The 20,086-nt window shown below is 45.4% G+C and overlaps 1 protein-coding gene across 1 annotated transcript in view; it reads left to right on the top strand.

The window, feature by feature from the left end:
- Positions 1–20,086, top strand: part of ABCC12 (ATP binding cassette subfamily C member 12) — a 77,669-nt gene that overhangs the window by 48,019 nt on the left and 9,564 nt on the right. Inside the window, exons 17-22 of the mRNA XM_042781705.1 lie at positions 1,347–1,436; positions 2,130–2,233; positions 4,057–4,254; positions 5,346–5,572; positions 7,861–7,998; positions 12,055–12,241. Coding sequence (XP_042637639.1) covers positions 1,347–1,436; positions 2,130–2,233; positions 4,057–4,254; positions 5,346–5,572; positions 7,861–7,998; positions 12,055–12,241 — 944 coding nt within the window. The remainder of the gene's footprint in view (positions 1–1,346; positions 1,437–2,129; positions 2,234–4,056; positions 4,255–5,345; positions 5,573–7,860; positions 7,999–12,054; positions 12,242–20,086) is intronic.

Raw genomic sequence — 20,086 nt, 5'->3', positions numbered from 1 at the left:
GGATAACCTTCATTTTCCTGCATGGTGTAAGCTCTGAGAAGACAGGAACTCCCTCTTTCTTATTAACCCCTGTAGTAGAAGCTAGGAATCCGTGGTGGTGCAAACAGTTCATGCCCTCAGCTGTTAATAGAAAAATGGGAGGTTCAACGCCACTTCGAGGTCCCTTGAAAGAAAGGCCAGGCAATCTACTTCTGAAAAATTAGCCTTTGAAAACCGTAAGAGCACATTTCTACTCTGACACACGTTGTGTCGCCATGAGGCTGGCTTGAGTAGACGTAACTGCTTTTAGTAGAAGATGATGCTGGGGCCTTGCCCATGTTCCTTCTTTACCACTTGAGTGCCTGCAGCCCCATTTCCAACTGCAGCTTTGCATTTCTTTGCCTGAGGGCTCCTTCTGGTAGAAGAAGTCTGTTTTAGCAGTCACAGTTCAACCTGGAAGTGCTGGTGAATTAATATCCCCTAGAAGCAGTCGTAAGCCAACAGCCATTGAGAGTTGGTGTAGGACTATCCCAAATTCCTCCCATCATGTGGAAAAACTCCAAGGTGTCTGTTGTACACTGGCTCTGAGTCTTCTCTACCTGGCATTAAGCTCTGGTCTCCCACAGTGATACCGGGCTTAATGATACGTGTTTTATTGGCTGTCTTCTCTTCCCTACTCCCTTTATCTTCCAAATTCTTTCTTTCTTTCTCTGTTTGCCGGTGAGTCTGTCAGAGTAGAACTGGGCTCCGCAGGGCTTTTGATGGCTGAGATTTCAGAGGTAGACGGCCAGGTCTTTCTTCCGTGGTATTTCTGAGTAGACTTGAACTGCCAAATTTTTGGTTAGGAGCTTGTATTCATTTCCTCTTCTTAGAAGCAGATTTGCTTCTTGGGCAACCACACTAATAGCCCCTGCATCCCCAGGGCCTATTTCATACCCCGAACCCATTGCTGTAGAGTTGGATTCAGACTCATAACGACCCTGTAGGACAGAGTAGAATTGCTCCATAAGGTCTCCAAGCTGTAATGTTTATGGAAGCAGACTGCCACGTCTTTCTTCCATGGAATGCCTGCTGGGTTCAAACCACCAAACTTTTGGTTAGCAGTTAAGCACTTAACCACTGTGCTACCAGGGCCCTTAGCACATACTGAGTGCTTAATAAATATTTCTCAGAAAGCCCGCAGAGCTGGAATAAGGATCAAATAATCTAAAAGGGGCAAAAGTGTTGGACATTTGCAAGCAGGGGAAACTGAAGGCAGGTTCATAACTGCCCCAGGGGGTGTGCAGCATGCGGTTGGCGTGTGCCTGCCTCATGGGGCTCCTCACCTTCGGATGTGGATGCTATTGGATTTGTCTTTGTTTCCATAGCTCCTGTGCATCAGCTCGTCCAGATCGAATCCCCCCGGGAAGGGTCAGTGACCTGGAAAACGTATCACACGTACATTAAGGCTTCTGGAGGTTCAGTATACAACAATGGGTTTCTTAATTTTCATTTAAAAAAAAAATCTTTTCTTAAGCTGATGGGATCATGTTTTATGATTCCTTAAACAATTACTCTCTTTATGTTAGGGCTGTTTATCAATGCTTGTTTTGTTTCTTCCTCCTTCAAAATCTCAAGCCTGATAATATAGCCTTTTAAATGGAATCATTCTTTATCTCCATTAAAGCTGCCAGACTCTATTTTATTGAAACGGAGTGAGCAGCAGCGTGAACCAGGATGGTTCTTCTGCAGCCTCATACTCTGATCCCCGTGTCCAGCAGCAATCAGCTTGCTGCCTGCCTCCCATACGGAGATTTCCATCATGGTGTGCAGAACACGCCTCGTAGTCTCATTCCCCATCTCTCCGCAACAAGATGAGACTTCTATTTGTTTGTTTTTAGAGAGTATCAACTCGCTTCTATTACATGCATAGGGATGGTTTTTCCAAGATGTTGATAATTTGGACCCAATTTCCAATCAAGTGGAACAGATGTCCCTTTTGAGTGCCAGAGCTCCAAAGCCAGACTACTGCATTGGCCTAGAAGGTGGCTCCCAGGGGTGGGAATCCTTTTCCTGCTGGCTTTGAATAGCCCAGCAGGGTCAGGGCTGAGGAAGGTAGACCCTGCACAGTCCCTTCCTCATACCCTCATGGGCTTCCCCCTCTCTTGCAGGGTACCTCCTCTCTCTCTTTGCAGTGTCCCTCTTCCTCCTGATGATTGGCAGCTCCGCCTTCAGCAACTGGTGGCTGGGCCTCTGGTTAGACAAGGGCTCACAGGTGAGTTTCCCTTTGGTGTTGGAATAGGTTTAGTCTGTGTGCTGGTGGAGGGTCTGAATATGCTTAGCACCACACTGCGGGCAATGAGCATCCGCCAGCCTCTTTCCATGGAGCTGAGGTCAGTTGCTGATGCTATATGATGAGGATTCCCAAAATCCTCTTTGCTTTTTCAAGACAAACAGGGCATTGGACTTTTATATGCCACCTTTGAAAGTATTGGTTAAAAAGATTATTCAATGAAATATACCGTATCTGTGGGCAGCCTGCAGCCTGTGGGACAGGGTTCATTTGTGATAGGGTCTGTTTGCAGCCTCTATTGTAAGATGCCTTTGAGGAGGGGATAGGAGGGGCCAAGAGAGCCTAACATAGATCTGTGTCTTCCGGCCGCTGAAGAGAAACTGACATTTTATCATGAACACAGCCTGGTGCTCAGCTCCCTAAGGGCTCCTCACAGGAATGGGACATGCAAGGGTCAGATCAGGGCCACTGCTGCAGGGCCACTGCTCCTCAGCGCTCTATTCTGGACCAGGGCCCCTACTGCTAAGTCTGCTCTCACTTGAGCTTGCTGGAAGTTCCTAGCTTTGGGCCAGTAGTTTCAAAGCTTTCCTGGAGTCCCACAGTATGCTTGGGGGGTTCACCTGGTCATCCTCCAATGTTATATTTTGGTGTAGTGTTGTTGCTATAACAACTAAAGTGAGGAGGCATCGGGGAGATTTGTAAGGAAGAGAGGCTGCTATGTTTTCTCAGTTTGGCACAGTTTCCTGGGGCTATCACCAGTGGGAGAAGCCAGTGGGTGGCTTACTTTGTGCAGAGGTAGAGCCATCTCTGGAACATGTGTGTTCTCCCATTCCCTCTTGTTCCTGGAGAGCCCTTTCCTTGGGAAGCCTAGGGTTAGAGTCAAGGTGAAGCCTCCAAGGCTTGGAGCTTGCCAGCTGCCAGTGGCTAACTGAGCATGCAGCAATGATGACAGACCCATGTGCTTGCCCCCCCAGATCCTAGGGGGCACCACCTAAGGCACAGTAGTTTCCTCTCCAAACTGGGCTTTTTATAAGTGAGCTGGTTTTGCTTTCGTGGATGCCCATCCATCAGCCACCTCTGGTTTACATTTCCGCTATTACTGTAATCAGCAAAATTGCATTTAGAAGGAAGGAGCTTGTTTGCTCCCCAAAGGCAGTCTTAACTTGAAGCACACAACTCAGAGAAAAAATGCAGCTGTCAATTTCTTTGGAGCAGAAATGCTATGCTGGCGTATTCTGCTAGTAGAAATGTGTGTTCTCACCTGAGTGGGATGGAGCTATGGTCTCCTTGAATCCTCCAAAGACCCCTTGAGTTCACTAGGCACTCTCCTCCCCACTAGAGACTCCAGGGCAGGGTACAACCATTCCCCTTGAGTTGACCCTTGAGTAACGGAAAGGGAGGGGACATGGAGCTGGCCCTTTGTATAGAGAGGGCCCCAAATCTCCCTGAAGTCCTGGTGGCTTCTGCCAGGCCACTTGCCCACTTGAGGTGAGTCCCCGATTCTGCTTTGGGCTTGCTCAGCCAGCGTTATAGACTCTAGGCTTTCAGTTTGTTTCAGTGACTCAGCATCCACTCTGAGCTCCTGAGATACAGCCAGCCAGTCCAGGATGGCTGCCCACACTTGTCTGGTTTGCCCCCTTGGAGTCATGGCCACCCAGGAGGAGGACCCTGGAAAGTTCAAAGTTCCCCAAAGAGAATCAACTTGATTTCACACATGTGATTCACCTTTAATAATTAGACTCACTCAATGAAAAATTCCTGTTCTCCTGACAGTTTACCAATGCTTTGTGCTTTTTTCTCCAAAGATAACCTGTGGGCCCCAGGGCAACAAGACTGTGTGTGAGATTGGCATGGTGCTGGCAGACATGGGGGGACATCTATACCAGTGGGTGTACGTGGGGAGCATGGTGTCCGTGCTGATGTTCAGCGTTGCCAAAGGCTTCACCTTCACCAAGACCACACTGATGGCATCTTCCTCATTACATGACCGAGTGTTTGACAAGGTACTGCATGTGCATCCCATTATTCCCACAACCAGGTTTATTGAGCACCTACTATGTGCCAGAAAGAGGGAATAATGGTTCAGTGGTAGAATTTTCACCTTCCATGTGAGACCTGGCCTTGATTTCTGGCCAGTGCACCTGATGTGCAGCCACCACCTGTCCATCAGTGAAGGCTTTCATATGGTGATGATGCCGAAAAGGTTTCAGCAGAGCTTCCAGACTGAGACAAACTAGGAAGAAAGGCCTGCTGATCTACTTCTGAAAATGAGCCAATGAAAACTCCAGGAATCCCAATGGTCTGGTTTGTAACTGATTGTGGGGCTGATGCAGGACCAAGCAGCATTTCATTCCATTGTGTATAGGGTCCACATGAGGCAGGGAGTAACTCAAAAGTAACTAATAACTATGTGCCAGATACTATGCTGGGCTCTGGGGACAGACATAGCCCTCATGGAGTCCACAGTCTGGTGCAGGAAGAGTCTCCTGAGTATCTAATTACCAACTTTGAAGGCAAACTGGGATGCATCATGGGCTCTTAGACTAGGCAGGGGGTGAATATGGGAGAGTCAGGAAGGTCCCCTTGAGTAAGCGACTCTGGAGCAGAGATCTTTAGGCCAAGAGAGCATCTCCCGTTCCAACGAACCCTGAGTACATCGAGGGCTTCAAGAAGTGCTTCTAGCCCCTCCTAATTCTACTACTGCAGTGGGCAGCAGCCATTGGCTGTGAGAACACTGGCGAGAACACACAGGTCCGGCCCGCACACTGGGGGCAGAGTCCACAGTGGAACTTAGCTTCTCATAGCTGTGGGGCCATAATCCTCCCTTCTCCAAAGGCACCTGCCTCCCCTACCCTAAACTGCACCCTGGATTTGGAGAAGCCTGACCTGAGGGACTCTCTCTGGAGCTCCTTACAGAAACCAGACTTTTCTCACATCTCCTCTCTCCAGGTGGCCACAATAATGGGAGCACCCTCACTTTCCCAAGATGGCCTGTTGTGCAGCCAGGGCCCTGTGCTCTACAGTTGCAATCCCAGCAGAGCGGCTGGGGTTTACTGAACACACATCTCCACTGACTCTCTGCTTTTATCCACAGATCTTAAAGAGCCCAATGAGCTTCTTTGACACGATTCCCACTGGCAGGCTAATGAACCGTTTTTCCAAGGATATGGACGAACTGGATGTTAGGCTGCCGTTTCATGCCGAGAACTTCCTGCAGCAGTTTTTTATGGTGGTGTTTATCCTTGTGATACTGGCTGCTGTGTTTCCTGCGGTCCTTTTAGTCCTGGCTGGCCTTGCTGTAGGCTTCATCATTCTCTTACGGTAGGTCGATGCTCTGTTTAGAAAAGGAAAAACCCACAGACGTACATTTCCAATCAACACAGAGCATCCTCAGTTGGCCGTAGACAATGGCCGGGTACCACATAATGCCGAGCACTTGCTGACTGCTCTGATGGTGGAGCACGTTGATTTTTAGTACTTACTAAATGCCAGGTGCTATGCTAAGTGCTTTGCATACATCCTGATCTTTTAGCCTTGGAGCCACCATGTGAGGTAGATATTATATATTGGAGGTTAAGTCAATTGTCTCAGGCCAGGAAAGTAGTAAGCTTGTCTGCTGATATGTTCTCAATTGGGAGGCTATGTCATTCCTGCTGCTGAAGAGACAGAACACCAATCCTTAGTCCCTCTGAGCTTTGAAAAATTGCCCCATTCCCAACCATTGGCATCGTTAGAGAAAGCCTCAAGCTTATTTGTCCTGGGAACTCCTGCTGGGGCTGTGGTCACCTTCAAGTCCACTCAGAGAAACCAGGTAGGTAGCAATGATCCCAACCTCCCAAGAAGACTTGGTCCTGAGTTAAGCTGGAGTTCTCAGCAGGTAGCACTGGTTGGTGTTGCATGAGAACAAAGGGTTGGAAATCAGAAATCTTATATCAGAGCCCCAGCTCTGCTGTAAAACTAGCCGGAGGACATTGAAGGGGTCAGCAAAACTCTGCAAAGTTCAGTTTCCTCATCTGTAAAGTAGTAATCATTAAAATATATGCCTCAAAAATTTATGTGTATGCACACACATGCATATCTCTATAGGCCTCATCTGTTTTACAGGGGTTATTGTGAGGATAAAATGAGACTATATGACTATCAGTGTCTTGTAGAGGGTCAGTGGAAAAGGGGAAGACCCTCAACAAGGGGGATTGATGCAGTGGCTGCAATGATGGGGTCAAGTATAGCAAGGATTGTGAGGATGGTGCATGACTGGGCAGTATTTCCTTCTGTTGTACATAGGCTTGCTACGAGTCAGAGTTGACTCGATGGCACCTCACAGCAACAAAGTAGAAATGGAATACAATGTTATACAAACTTAGAGGGTCCATAGGAATAAAATATTTATTATGCTCCTAGATGTGCCCAGCTCTGTGCTGGATACTGAGGGTCCTAAAGAGATGCCTTAAATTGTAAAAGATTCAGCCCACAACTCCTGGACCCACCTCTACTTGTAAACTGAGTTGTTTGTTTTAATCCAAGGATACTCAGATCTGTGTTTTAGAAAGATGGCCTTGGCCAAAGTGTGTTGGGGTGGATAGAACAACTGAAAGATCAGGCATCTCTTGAGATGTAGAATCTGCAAGAGAGACGAGGTGGATCAGATGTACACAGTAGCAATAGGAAGAGGGAAGAGGGGTGGATTCCGAGCCATTTCCAATTGACACAGAATCATTGGGGTTTCATTACCTGTGGGATTTTGTGAGTTGAGTAGATAGAGGAACCAAGGGTCACTCCAAGGTGGGGAGTGATGTGGAGAGAGGTGATACAGGAGGAGAAGCACTTGGGTAATGAAAATGATGAGTTTGGGTTTGGATGTTTCAAGTTTGTGGGGCAAGTCTGTAGAGGGAACAGGTGGGCAGTGGGGAATCTGGGTACAGGAATACATCAGGGCTTCAGATCTGGGCTTGGGCATCCTTGGCATCTGGGTAGGAATTGGAGGGGCTATCGTACCAGTGCCCTGGGGTCTGGGAGAGTTGGGCTCTCACCTCCTTTCCCACTGCCTCCTTGGTGGCCCTGAGGAAGGACACATGGCCTCTATCTCCAGCTCTAAGAATTTACTGTGTTGACCCAATAAAATAATTTCTGAGCCTGCTCTGGATGTCAGCTTTTAAAGTGGATTCCGTGGGCTGGGGTTCATTTTTATAATCCCTGTGTTTATCTGATTGCTGTTCCTGTCTGTGCTCTTGTTTGTGTTGTTTGAGTTGCTCAAGGCACCTTTTGAGGCTAGAATAACATTTGGTCAAAATTACCTCTGAAAGTGCCTTTAGGAAATCACGTGTCGGCAATTGACAGTCCAAGGTTTCCTCCAGAGTTGGAACAGATCACTAGAATCACTCATGATGCAAAAAGCACTCAGAAGTGAGACCAAATGAAGAACTGGTATACTCACATTTCTCAGACCTTTTCCCCTCACATCACCTGGATGTACCCTCTTAGAGGAGAATGGTGGCCCACTCATTCTCCCCAGTTTGTGTTGATTGAATACTTGAATCTGCATGTGCCAAATGTGACCCCACTGAGATACCCCTGTGAGGCCCTCTTGGCCCCTCTCAATTTTCCTGCAGTGTGTTCCATAGAGGAGTCCAGGAGCTCAAGAAGGTGGAGAACATCAGCCGGTCACCCTGGTTCTCCCACATCACTTCCTCCATGCAGGGGCTGGGCATCATTCACGCCTACGACAAAAAGGAGAACTGCATCAACAAGTGAGTCCTGGCTGGGCCCCTGGTCCAGGGTTCCCTACTTCATGGCTTTTCTGGCTCTGAGACGGGAAGTCGGGGCTCACTGGTGACTGATTCTAGATGAAGACCTGGCAGAATTGAGAAGGCACACTTTATGATGTGTGGCTTTTCTTCCTAGCTTCTGGGGCCCCATGAAGATGTAAATTAGGGGAGCTCATTCAATGACAACTTCAGTATGTGATTTCACATGTTTTGTTTTTCACTAAATGTGTTCACTTCAGGAACATATAGGAAAGCAGAAAGAAAAAAGAAAAAAAATCACTCATAGGCCTCAAACTCAAATCCTATTAATATTTCCAGATATTTCCTTCCAGTCTTTTTTCTTTTCTATTCATAGGGTTTTCTTTTTCTAAAGTATTTTTTCCTTTATTTACAATTTAAAATAGTATTTTTCATGTTATTATGTATTAAGTAAAATTAAGATTTAAAATTATTCACTTAGTGGATAGACTAATTTCCTCCTTCTTAAAATGTTGGGAGGACTAGATTAGTAAATTTCTGAGATGCCTTCCAGCAGAAAAATTCTAAAAGGCTATATATACATATACATATATATATACACACACACACACACACACACACACACACACACACATATATATATATATATATATATAGTATTAGTCACAGTAGACTCACCGCTGTAATAAACAACCCCAATCTTAGGAGCTTAACACACAGACCCACACACACACAATGTTCATTCTTCCTCAAGTTATAATTCAATGAGGGTTCTATTCCATACTCAGGTACTCAATCTCTTTCCATCGGGGCTTTGCTATCCCCAAGGGCCTTGAAGTCTTCTCCAGGATCCTTTGTATCTAACTGTAAGATAAGAAGAAAGAGGAGGATTAAGGGAGCTCTGGTGGCATAGTGCCTAAGGCATTTGACTGCTAACCAGAAGGCTGGTGGTTCAAATGCACCAGCCACTACTTGGAAGGAAGGCTGGGTAATCTACTTCTGTAGTGTCACTGCCTTGGAAACCCAAGTGGCAGTTGCTATGAGTTGGATCTGACTCAACGGCAGTGAGTTTGGTTTTTGGTTTGTGAAAAGTTTTTATGGAACAAACCTAGTGGGGACCCTCATCACTTCTGTACATTCATTGGCCAGACTTCAGTCACATGGCTTTACCTAACTGCAAAGCAGGCTGGAGAATGTAGTCCTGCTGAGTTTATAGGAGGAAAAGTAAATGGAGTTTGGTAAATCTATAACAATCTCTGTCACATAGATGTTTACATTTTTCTATCTTTTCTTTCCTTAAAAATCTAACACACATTTCAATCTAATTGCATCTAATTCTCTCTCACACTGTCTTCAAACTTCACCACTCAGGATCTCAATATAGACTTAGCATCACAGTTCTGTCTTTAGTGCAATCAACAGCTCATCCTGTTACTGGTTTGACCTCAACATTATCCATCAAGGATCCTGCATCCACACATAGACCCTTCTCATGTCCTGGTCATGAGGAAAAGGCTCCCATCCATGGAGCTATTCATCTGTTCACCCCCAATAAACAAAACTGTTTCAAGCATTGGCTTCCTGCAGAGTTTCCTCCAAGATATTCAAGAGAATTCCAGAGAGAGCTGGACCCTGTATGATTGATGGGGTCTCCCTACTTTTAATATGTTTTCCCGTAGCAGATGTTCCAGAGGGTTTGAGCTTCTGACGTGTATTGCTTTTGCCACTAGTTGAGAAATGCTATAGCATTAATAAATAAATAAAAAGGTTTGAGATCAAATTCCATTTTGATCCCAGCTAGTGATTTTGTTTCTACTCAGTCTAACCAACCCCACAGATAAGACCACAGATGATTTCTATGTCACTTAATCTTTCAGTTGAATTTGTAGGCTTTATAACTACATCATAGAAACATCATGGTGTTGGAAGAGTATTTTGACTTAGCTCTGGAGAAATAACTTAGAGTGGGCACAAGGGAGGAGAGTGCTGTAGGGCCCAGGATGGCTGCCAGAGGAGCTTCTACAGAGAATCCTTGGAGGAGTTCCAGAACAGGATGCAGCTGCAATGCTTGATGATGTTCACAACTGTGCAACTGTGCAGTGGAGAAATCTTCACTGTTTAGAGATTTAAATATTGAAAGATTTTAGCCCCACCCCCAGTAATTGCTACTAGTTTTTCTGACATAACTCCTTTCCCTCTAGGTCAGGGGAATCCTCAATGTCTACCTCGTCTGATGTCTCTTTGGTTAATGGTTAGTTCAGTCCAGTTAACATTTCAATATCATATTCAGATCACCAGGAGTTCTTGGGTGACACAAAAAATTACACACTTGGCTACTAATTGAAAGGTTGGTGGTTCAAACCCACTCAGTGATGCCTTGGTACAAAAGCTGATGATCTGCTTTTGGAAAGTCACAGCCATGAAAACCCTGTGGAGCCCAGTTCTATTCTACGACACGTGGGGTTGCCATGAGTCAGAACCAACACAAGGGCAACTGGTCGGTTGCTTGGTTCAAGTCAAAGCTCTCCCTTTTCCCCCAGAGGGGAAAAATCCATATACACATTGGTGTGTATGGATCAGGGTTTGGAGAAAACACCTGGTTCTTTTAAACATAGCCTCACATTTTTCTGCCCCTGGTCTTCTGATGACAGGAGGATATAGGGGACCAGGGCAAGACATACCTTCAGGGAATTGCCCCAATCTGAGCCATTCTCTCCCTTCTGCTTACCCTTCTATTGCACAGCTCACTGTGCAGATATGGTGTGGCAGGGGGAAGGCCCAGTAGGACCAAATCCCAAGCAGCTTTGCTAGACACTGCCCCATTAATAAGATCCAGAGTGTCTTCAGCCAATCACTGGGTGGCAGCATCTGTCATGTTGCATTTCTTTGATGTAGGTGATTCCTCATGTTTAGTAATTCCACATGAAGACTGCAGGCCCTAATGCCATCTTCCCTCTGCACTCCCAACTCTAGAAACTGAAGGCACTGGCAACATCTGCTTTCCATAACCAAAACTGTTGTTGTTGTTATGTGCCGTTGAGTTGGACCTGACTCATAGTGACCCCTCCTTGGGTTTCTGAAGCGGTATCTCTACGGAAGTAGATTGCTCAACCTTCCTTCCGAGGAGTGGCTGGTGGGTTTGAACCGCCAGCCTTCTGGTTAGCAGTCAAGTGCCTTAGGCACTATGCTACAGAGCTCCTATAACCAAAACTAGTTACTGTTGATATTACATTCGGACTCATGGCACTCTCATGTGTGTCAGACTAGAACTGTTCTCCATAGCATTTTCAATGGCTGTTTTTTCAGAAGTAGATTGACAGACTTTTCCTCTGAACTGCCTCTGGGTGAACTCAAATGGCCAACCTTTCAGCCAGCAGTCAAGTGTATTAACCATTTGTACCCCGCAGGGATTCCCATCCATCTGGGGAACAAGGAACTCTAGGGGTGGATCTTGCTGCTACCCTCTGGCTGCATCATCTCTGTCACTCTCCTCTGTGCTCTTTCTCTTCTCAGCAAGCTCTCTGCTCAGTGGACATATGGTAGGGGACAAGATGCCAGCTTCCTCTCCTTGAAGGCATGTCCCAACATTATAAGCAATTACCTTCTTTCTCTTTCTCATTTGGGGAGGGGAACCAGTTTGACACCCTCTCTTCCACTGCCACCATGAACACCGACTCTCCTTAAAGGTGACCTCACCTACAGCCTCTCCCCCAACTTTTTTTTATAGATCATAGGGCCATTGTTAACCCTGCTAAGTCTTTGGGGATGTTAGTGTGCGAAGTACTCAGAACCTTTTGTTCTCAGCTGCAGGTTCTACTTGCCAGTTCTAGAAGAGGCAGAAAGAGTCCATTTAGCACCATACTCAACATAGGTACAGATCAAATATGTAACAGATTCTAAAGAGCATGGGTTTATGTTCATTTGTGCAAAAGTTTACCATGTAAAAGTGCATCTCCCCGTTGGTTAAAATTTCCCTTTATCTTATTTCTCCAGTACACCTAAGCCTAAGCCCCTGGAAGCATACCTAATCTCCTGTTTTATCTGATTTCTTAATTTTAGGTTTAAGATGCTTAATGATGAAAACTCCAGCCACCTCCTCTACTTTAACTGTGCTCTCAGGTGGTTTGCTCTGAGAATGGATATCCTCATGAACATTGTTACCTTTATTGTGGCCCTGTTGGTGACCCTGAGTTTCTCCTCAATCAGTGCTTCATCCAAAGGCTTATCACTATCTTACATCATCCAGGTAACACTTGGTGCAAGGTTGGCCTTGGCTTGGAGATTCTGGCATACAGAGCATATCAGAGAGGATGCTCTTGGATGTTATGTAACAGAAAACACAATTCAAATGAATTTAAACAATAAAGAGTGTGTGGGTTTCAGGCATAGTTTGATCATGGCTCTAACTTTATTTCTTGATGATGCTCTGGGCTTTGTCCTGCCCCTGTGATGGCTTCATTCTTAGTCAGGTTTCATTCATGGTCATACATTTTGTTCTAGAAGCTAGAACAGGAAGAAAGCTTCACTCTTACTAGATTCATTTAGGCATCCCAGACTTAAAGAGTTGTTTGATAGAATTAGGATGATTGGTTTAGGCCAAGGGGGTGGTGTTACATCCTCATCCTTCCCTAAGTCACCCAGCTGCCCCATAATGGGGAGAATGGAATGAACACTGGAGGGACAATCATGAGGTCCATAACAAGTAATTACTGACTTTCTTTTTGGGGTTGTTTTGTTTTTTCCTTTTGAATTATTATAATACTAAGGAAATATATGGCATTTGTTATACTTCAGCAACTATTCTAAGTCTTTTATACGTGAGTTTAATTCATTTAATCCTCACAACAACTCTTATGAGATGGATACTGCCATTATCCCCCATTTTACAGATGGAGGAACCGAGGTGCAGAAAAACTTGCCCAAGATAACACATCTGTTGTATTTGAAAGTCAGAATTTGAAGCCAGGCCATCTTGGTCTGATGCTTGTCTGAATCTCATTCTCTAGTATATGCCTCAAATTTTCTCTTTGGAAGATTTTCTAGTGTTATCCTTATCCTTGGTGCTGTGAAATTCCAGGACAAGTCTGGATGTGAGTTTTTGTTTAGATAATATTTATTCTGTTCAATACTTTTTGTTTCAGATTAAAATCAAATCCTTTTCATCTTCATAAACTGTCTCCTTTTTCTCCTTCATTTTGACAATTTCTTCCTCTACCTCTGTTTTCTTTGTGACTCCTATTGGTTGAATATGGGATTTCTTGCATCAAACCTGATGTTTCTTTTTTTTTAAAAAAAAACCTCAATTTTTCTTGTTTTTTATCTTTATTCTAGAAATTTCCTTAACCTTGTCATTCAACAACTTCTACATTTTAGGTCTGGCCATCATGTATTTATTTCCACAAACTCTTTCATATTCTCTGATTTTCTTATTCTCTGAGTCTATACACAATCAATCAGCATTTAAATGGATGTAATACAATTTTTAATCTCTCTGAATGTATTAATTAGAGCTTTTTCCTTCCTCTTTAATTTTCTTCTTTTCCTTGACTTAATCTGTTTTTCTGAGTTTTGTTTTGTTTCAGGGTCAGATTTCTATTTATCTGATTCCTTCTCTTTCCTGCCACTGGTTTTGTTGCTATGTTTCTTGATACACTAATATTTAAGAATGGGACACCGGGTTGCATTTTTTAAGGTTTCCTCTTTGTATGAGGTTGCTTCTGATGAGAAGCTTTGTAACTGTGGGTGGGTGGGATGATGGGACTTTTTCAGAGGCTGGCTTCATTTCTTAAAGGCAGGGAGATGGCCTTTAGGCCCCCAAAGGATAGATTTAAAGGGGTTTTATCCAGAGCACTAGAACTTATTCTGAGAGCAAATGAATTTCCCCAGGTAATTCATTCAATTTCTTTAAAGAAAAGTGTATGTATGTGTGTGTTGGCCTGGGAATAAAGTTCCACTACCTCTGGATGGGAGAAACAAGGGGGTTAGGCGAATGGATCCAGCAAGAATAGGTGTCCATGGACAAACTATCAATTAACTAGCATGTTTCTGGGCCCCGTCCTCACACCTGGAGCCTCTCTGGGTTATGCTGGGCAGAGGATTCTTTAAGCCCCTGTGGCTTTCTGCTTCCCTTCTGTCCTTTCATTCTTTCATCTTCTTTCCACCTTCCAGGAATTTCTTGAGCTCTTACTAATATCGCTCACCAACTCCCTAGCTGTTTAAAGGTCTAGTCTTCTTTGAAAATTCCTCTGATATCATTTAAATAGTAGTCTGTGAAGGAATAAAATGGTGGACGGAGCCACGAGTGGCATAGTGATTAATGCATTAGGCTGCTAACCAAAAGGTCAGTGGTTTAAGCCCACCAGCCACTCTGCAGGAGACAGAGCAGTCTGCTTCCCTCAAGATTTACAGCCTTGGAAACTCTATGGGGCCATTCTATCCTGTCCTATAGGGTCATTATGAGTTGGAATCACTTGATGGTGGTGGACTGTGAAGGAATAGGAACAAAAACTTACTCTTAGGACTCTAAAGTAGGAAAAGTGAATTTTCCTTGGGTAGCCAGTCTTCCTCATAAATGGCTATTTTCATTTATTCTGGCCTCAGACCAAAAAAAAAAAAAAACCAAACTCACTGCTGTTGAGTCGGATTCGACTCATAGCGATCCCTCCTTGGGTTTCTGATGTGGTATCACTACGGAAGTAGATTGTCCAATCTTCCTTCTGAGGAGTGGCTGGTGGGTTTGAACCACCAGCCTTCTGGTTAGCAGTCAACTGCCTTAGGCAGAAGATGTTGAATACTTTCTCCTGATTGGTTCAAATAAAACAGCTGGGTGGGGTATTACCAGCTTTCCGTGAGATTATCTTCAATCATTGCTGTAAGGCCAGAGAAGAATGTGCACATATTGAGACCTATGGGAAAGCTTCCTCTCCAGCTGGCTTTATTGAGCATTCACCCCTTTGGAGAACTCAGAAACAGAATGAGAGAGCTTCACTGGCGATTAGAGGAGACTCCCTAGATGGATAGGAAATTGGTGTGAAATCCTACAGAGCAGAAAATGGATGCATAGTAACATCACATCATATCATGCAGGAGAGTCAGGTCAATACGCACTTAGTGGGGCCAGCGCTGTGCCAGTGTGGGAATTCTAAACATGAAGATTGCCCAAATCCTTAAGGAGCTGATAACCATGTGTTGTTGTTAGCACATTGGTTCCAACTCATGGTAACCTCATGTGTGCAGAGTAGGACTGCCCCATAGTTTTCTGGGTTGTGACTTTTCAGAAGCAGATTGCCAGGCCTGAGCATTTAACTGTTGTCTTAAGGAGCTCTGGTGGCTTTGTTCTGAAGGCATCTGACTGCTAACCAGATGGTTGGAGGTTCAAACCCACAAGCTGCTCTGCAGAAGGAAGATGGGTGATCAGCTTCTATAAAGATTTACCACCTTGGAAACCCATTGGGGGTTGCTATGAGTTGGAATTGACTCCATGGCAGTGAGTTTGGTTTTGGTTTATTCAAATAAATATATGTATGTCTGAATGACAGACAGACAGAAATGATCCTCATGGTCAGGGTTCATTCCTTAATTGTCCAGATAGCCACTGAGCCCCTACTGTGATCCAGGCAAAACACTAACTCCTGTGGATTTAGCAGCAAAGAAGCTGGACACGGCCCCTGCCCTCATGGAGCTTTAATTCTAACAGGGAGAAGGAATAAACAAATACACAAATAAATAATGAGATGGTTTCAGAAAGTGGCCAAGTACGATGGAGATACTCTAGCAGGCCACGTGGCTGGCAAGGAGGGGGAAGCAACCTTAGAGTCAATAATCAGAAGAGGCCTCTTCCCCAGGTAACTTTTAGTTGAGACCTGGATGATATAGGACCAGTCAAGAAGACAGAGAGGCCAGGGAAGGGCTTTGGGTAGGCATGAGCTTACTGTGTTCGAGGAACTCAGAAGTCCATGTGGCTTGAGCAGAGTGGCAGATATAAGGTCTGAGGGATGGGGAGGAATTGAATATGTGGGTAGGGGTACTGTCTGTATTCTAAGATAAAGTGTCTTAACCATGGCCTTATGGACATTTGGGCTGGATAATCCTCTTTCGAGGGGCTGTCCAGTGCATAGTGGGATATTTGGCAGCACCCCTGGCTTTTACCCTCTAGACACCAGTAGTGTTCTCCAACACATACTCTCTCTCTCTTTCTCTCTCTCCGTCTCTCTCTCTCACACACACACACATATTTGTGACAATCAACAATGTCTCCATAGTTTCCTAGGTCTGCTATAACAAAATACCACATAAGAACAGGAATTTATTTATAAGAAGCAGAAACTTACTGTGAGCAGTTCTGGAGGCCAAAAATAAAAACAATTCACTGCTGTCAAGTCAATTCAATTCATAGTGACCCCTCCTTGGGTTTCTGAGGTGGTATCACTATGGAAGTAGATTGCCCTATCTTCCTTCCAAAGAGTGGCTGGTGGGTTTGAACTGCCAGCCTTCTGGTTAGCAGTCAAATGCCTTAGGCCTTATGTCACCAGAGTTTCTGGAGGCTTGTACTCCAGATTCAAAGTGTTGGCAGGGCCATGTTCTCTCTGGAGGCTCTTGGGGAAGATCCTTCTTGTATCTCCCAGCTTGTGACAGTCCCAGGCACTCTTTGGCTTGCAGCTGCAGCATAACTCTGTCATTACATGGCCCTTTTCCCTCTGTCTGTCTCTTTTTCCTCTTTATAGGACATCACTCAGATGGGATTAAGGACCCATCATTCTACTCCAGTATGACCTCAGAGTAACATAACTGATAACATTTCAAACATCCTATTTTCAAACAAGGTTGTGTTCACAGGTACCAGGGGTTAGGATTTCAACATAAATTGTGGGGGACACAGTTCAATCCATAACAATTGCCAAATGTCCTGGAGGGCAGGGAAACAAAATCACCCACGATGAGAGCCATCACTCTAAGAGAGATGGGAATTGGTGGCTGTTAAGCAGGAAGGCAGCAAGGAAGGCATGCTGAGGGAAGTTCTGAGGGTTCTTTAGAAGGTCTCACATCACCTCATTCACTCTTCACGGGCCACTCTGTCCAGGCCACCTTGCTGCCTCATTCACTTTGCTCAGGCCACACTGCCTCCTTCCTGTTAAGCTCACTCCCTGACACCTAGAGCTTTTTTATTTTTTTACCCTGAGCTTTGCCTGGCTGACTCCTTACCATAAAATCGTGGTTGTTAGTTGCCCGAGTTGACTCCAACTCATGACAACCCCATGGACAACATACAAAATGCTGCATAGTCCTGCACATCTTCATGACCATTGGCATGTCTGAGTCCCTCATTGTGGCTACTGTATGTTGTTATTGTTGTTATGTGCCGTCGAGTCGGACCCGACTCATAGCGACCCCTCCTTAGGTTTCCCAGGCGGTATCTCTATGGAAGTAGATTGCCCAACCTTCCTTCTGAGGAGTGGCTGGTGGGTTTGAACCGCCAGCCTTCTGGTTAGCAGTCAAGTGCCTTAGGCACTATGGTACCAGAGCTCCCTGGCTACTATATAGTACCGCTTAACTTAGGGAGCTCATCTTCAGTACTATATCAGACAACAGTCTATTGTGGTCCATGGGGTCTCCATTGGCTAATTTTTAGAGGTAGATTGCCAAGTCTTTCTTAGCCTAGAAGCTCTGCTAAAACCTGTCCACCATGGCTGACACTGCTGGCATTTGATATACTGGTGGCATAGCTTCTAGCATCATAGCAACACCTAAGCCATCACAGTACAACAGACTGACAGATGGGTGCTGGTTACCATAAACACCCCAGCTCAAATGGCATCTTCTCATAGAGTCTTCCCTAACCACCCTCGCTAAGGTAACGCTCCGCCCCCTGCCCCCTCTCACAGCATCCTATTTTATTTGCCTTATCATTCCCTGAAATTGCCTGTTTATACCCTTTGTACGCATTGTTCAGCCAACCCACTAGGATAAAAACTCCAAGAGTGGAGGACATTGTCTGTCACTCTCACTTTTAGGGAAAGAGCCTCTCCAATAGTGCCTGGCACATGGTAACAGCTCAAAAGTGTCTGTTACTAATGAAAGAAGGCTTGGTCTTGCCTTCAGCTCACTTTGGGACTAAGGCAGATGTCACTGATGCCCCGCCCATGTGCTTTCAGCACTCACCATTCCAGGCCAGGCCATTTGGCTCCTGATTGCCTCAGAAGGTGCTCAGTCCAAGCCCAGGAAAGGGTGGAGGTGCGGGGAGTTCACACAGCCAGAAGTTCTCAGCAATGACTGAAGGAAGCTTAAAAAAACAAACAAACAAAAAAAAAAAAAAAACAAACCCTCACTGCCGTTGAGTTGATTAGACTCCTAGTGACCCCTCCTTGGGTTTCTGAGGCAGTATCCCTACGGAAGCAGATTGCCTGATCTTCCTTCTGAGGAGTGGCTGGTGGCTTTGAACTACCAGCCTTCTGGTTAGCAGTTAAATGTCTTAGGCACTACATCAGTGGGTATGTATGCCCCAGTCTCTGTATCTAGGACAACTCTGAGGTGTATCCTATACAGCCTCCTAGAGGTCTCTGGTGGGGTCAAACCTCAATTGTCCATTGCAATAACCTACTCATGAACACACTATCTTGGCTACCTTCTCTTCCCAGCCTCATTTTTCCCATCCTCTGCTGATACTTGCTGGGTTCAGTGCTTGTATTACTTCCCCAGGGATGCTGTAACAAATTACCCCAAATACAGTGCCATAATACAACAGAAATTTATTCTCTTACAGCATTAGAGGTTAGAACTCTGAAATCAAGATGTCAGCGGGGCCCCTCTGAAGGCTTAGCAGAGAATCTTTCCCTTGCCTCTTCTAGCTTCTTGTGGGAATGACAACACTCTGCATTCCTTGGCTTGCAGATGCATCATTCCATTCTCTGCCTCTGTCTCTACATCTCCTTTTCCTCGTCTCTGTGTTTTCTCCTCTCCTCTCTTATTAGGACACTCGTCATTGGATTCAGGGCTCACCTAGGTAACCCAGGATGATCTCATCACCCAGTCCTCAACTTAATCACATTTGTGAAGACTGTTTTTTCAAACTAAAGCTACTTTCATAGGTTCCAGGGGTTGGATGTGGACATATCTTTTCTGGAGGGCCACCAATCAGCTCTCTACACTGCCCTAATAAGCTACTTGCACTCAAACCTTAAGGTAGGCTTCTGAGGGATCCCAGCCTAAGGCGGGTGACCTTAGCAAGCCATGTCCCCAGCCTGAGCTGTGGTTTTCTCATTTCTAAGGCGAGCAGATGGGCCTGAGGGTTTCCTGATCTTTCAGCTCTGTTGAGCTGTGATGCCTGGGTTTCTATGTCCTTGTTGGCCACTGGTGGGGCAGAGCGGGGAGGGCGCAGAGGTGCAGGACGCCGCCAGGTGGCAGCAAGGGGCCGACACCCAGCAGTTCAGTGGCTCCCAAGGGAGAATTCCTGCTTGACAGCAGTTCCCCACAGCTCAAAACAAAGAGGAAGAGGCGAAGAGGCGTGTGATCAAGTGGTGCTGTAGTGGGATGAGTCTCACCATCTGGAGTGCCAGGAAAAAATGTAATTACCATTTGTTTCTAAATACAAAGGAAGTGTTTAAAGGCAAAACATCCCAAAAGGAATATCTTTACTTCTGGGAGCTTGGCTGGGGTGGAGGCCTTTTTCATATGTAGTTCTGAGGGAAGCTGGGCAGGGGAGATTCATGAGGGCTGCCCCCGGAAAAGAGGAACCCAAACCAGTTGCCAACGAGTAGACTCTGATGCATGGTGAGCCCATGTGTATGAGAGTAGAGCTGCGCTCCTTAGGGTTTTCAATGGCTGTGATCTTCCAGAAGTAAGTCGCCAGGCTTTCCTTCTGAGGCACCTCTGGGTAGACTCAATCTTTTAGTTAGCAGCTGGGTGTATACACCATAAACCCACTGCCATCAAGTCAATTCTGACTCATAGTAACACCCATTGGGTTTCCAAGGTGGTAAATCTTTATGGAAGTAGATTGTCCCATCTTCCTTCCTGGGCGCGGCTGGTGGGTTTGAACCATCAACCTTCTGGTTAGCAGTCAAATGCCTTAGGCACTGCACCACCAGAGCTCCTT

This window comes from Orycteropus afer, unplaced genomic scaffold (assembly GCF_000298275.1).
Source record: "Orycteropus afer afer isolate SDZICR_OR568_19922 unplaced genomic scaffold, OryAfe1.0 scaffold00009, whole genome shotgun sequence".
In the NCBI taxonomy this organism is placed as follows: domain Eukaryota; kingdom Metazoa; phylum Chordata; class Mammalia; order Tubulidentata; family Orycteropodidae; genus Orycteropus; species Orycteropus afer.
The sequence above is the reverse complement of the archived record's forward strand: the minus strand, read 5'-3'. Positions and strand labels throughout refer to the sequence as shown.